The 955-nt window shown below is 47.1% G+C and overlaps 1 protein-coding gene across 1 annotated transcript; it reads left to right on the forward strand.

Moving 5' to 3' along the window:
• Positions 1–257: 257 nt before the first annotated feature.
• Pmar_PMAR014424 (Pol polyprotein, putative) lies at positions 258–779 on the forward strand (the record flags this gene model as incomplete). Its single annotated transcript, XM_002777157.1, has 1 exon — positions 258–779. A coding segment is annotated over one exon (522 nt), but the record flags the coding sequence as incomplete, so codon positions are not given.
• Between the last annotated feature and the right edge of the window lie 176 nt (positions 780–955).

A 955-nucleotide genomic window follows, 5' to 3' on the forward strand; every position in this document is an offset into this window, starting at 1 on the left:
TACCGGTACCGGTTGGAAGGCCATGGCATACCTTGGCTGTTGACTACTTGGAGATCACGCCTGCGGTTAACGGTAAAAAGTATTTGTTAGTCTTGCAAGACTACTTTACTAAGTGGGCTGAAGCTTATCCGTTAGAGCGTGCTACGGTAGAAGAGACTTTACCTCATCTCTTAAACCTCTTCTCTAAGTTCGGCCCGCCTGTCCGTATTCACTCTGATCAAGGTGCCCAGTTTGAGTCTGCCCTCTTTAATCGGGTTATGGAAGCTTTGGGTATTAAGCGATCCCGCTCGTCCGTTTACCACCCTCAAGGTAATGGACTGGTAGAGCGATTTAATCGTTCGTTGTTGGATATGCTACGTCGTCATATTGGGATCCCTGATTGGGTCTCCCATTTGCCTGCGTTACTTTGGGTTTACAATACTTCTATACACTCGGTTACTGGGTTCAGCCCCTATAAGTTGATCTTTGCTCGTGATCCTCCCTCGGATTTCTTGCCTATGCCAATGGCTGCCACAGATCTCATGTTTGACCCTGCTACCTATGAGGCCTATACTGATGCTGTCCGTGCTTACTTAATGGATCAGGTCGATATGGCTATTACTCAAGCAGCGGGTAATGCTAAGCGGCATTATGATCAGAACCTTGTCCCGCAAGGATTCTTTGTTGGTGCCCGTGTTCTGCTACGGCTGATGAAGCATCAGAGACCTACTAAGCTCTCCCCTATGTGGGAGCCTAATTGGTTTATTACTCAGATCATAGGCTCTACTGATCCTATCAAGGTTGTTCGCTTATTTCATCTTCCGACAAGACGGGTTAAGGTTCTAAGTGTTGATCATATCAAGGTTGATCCTCTTCAACCTGATAACATCGAGGAGATCATGCAAGAGTTTCCTCCACCTCCTCGTGATCCTCGTGAACCTACCCCGCCTAGTATTCATGGTTCTGTCATAGTCTC

Source organism: Perkinsus marinus (assembly GCF_000006405.1).
Source record: "Perkinsus marinus ATCC 50983 genomic scaffold scf_1104296952248, whole genome shotgun sequence".
NCBI lineage: Eukaryota > Perkinsozoa > Perkinsida > Perkinsidae > Perkinsus > Perkinsus marinus.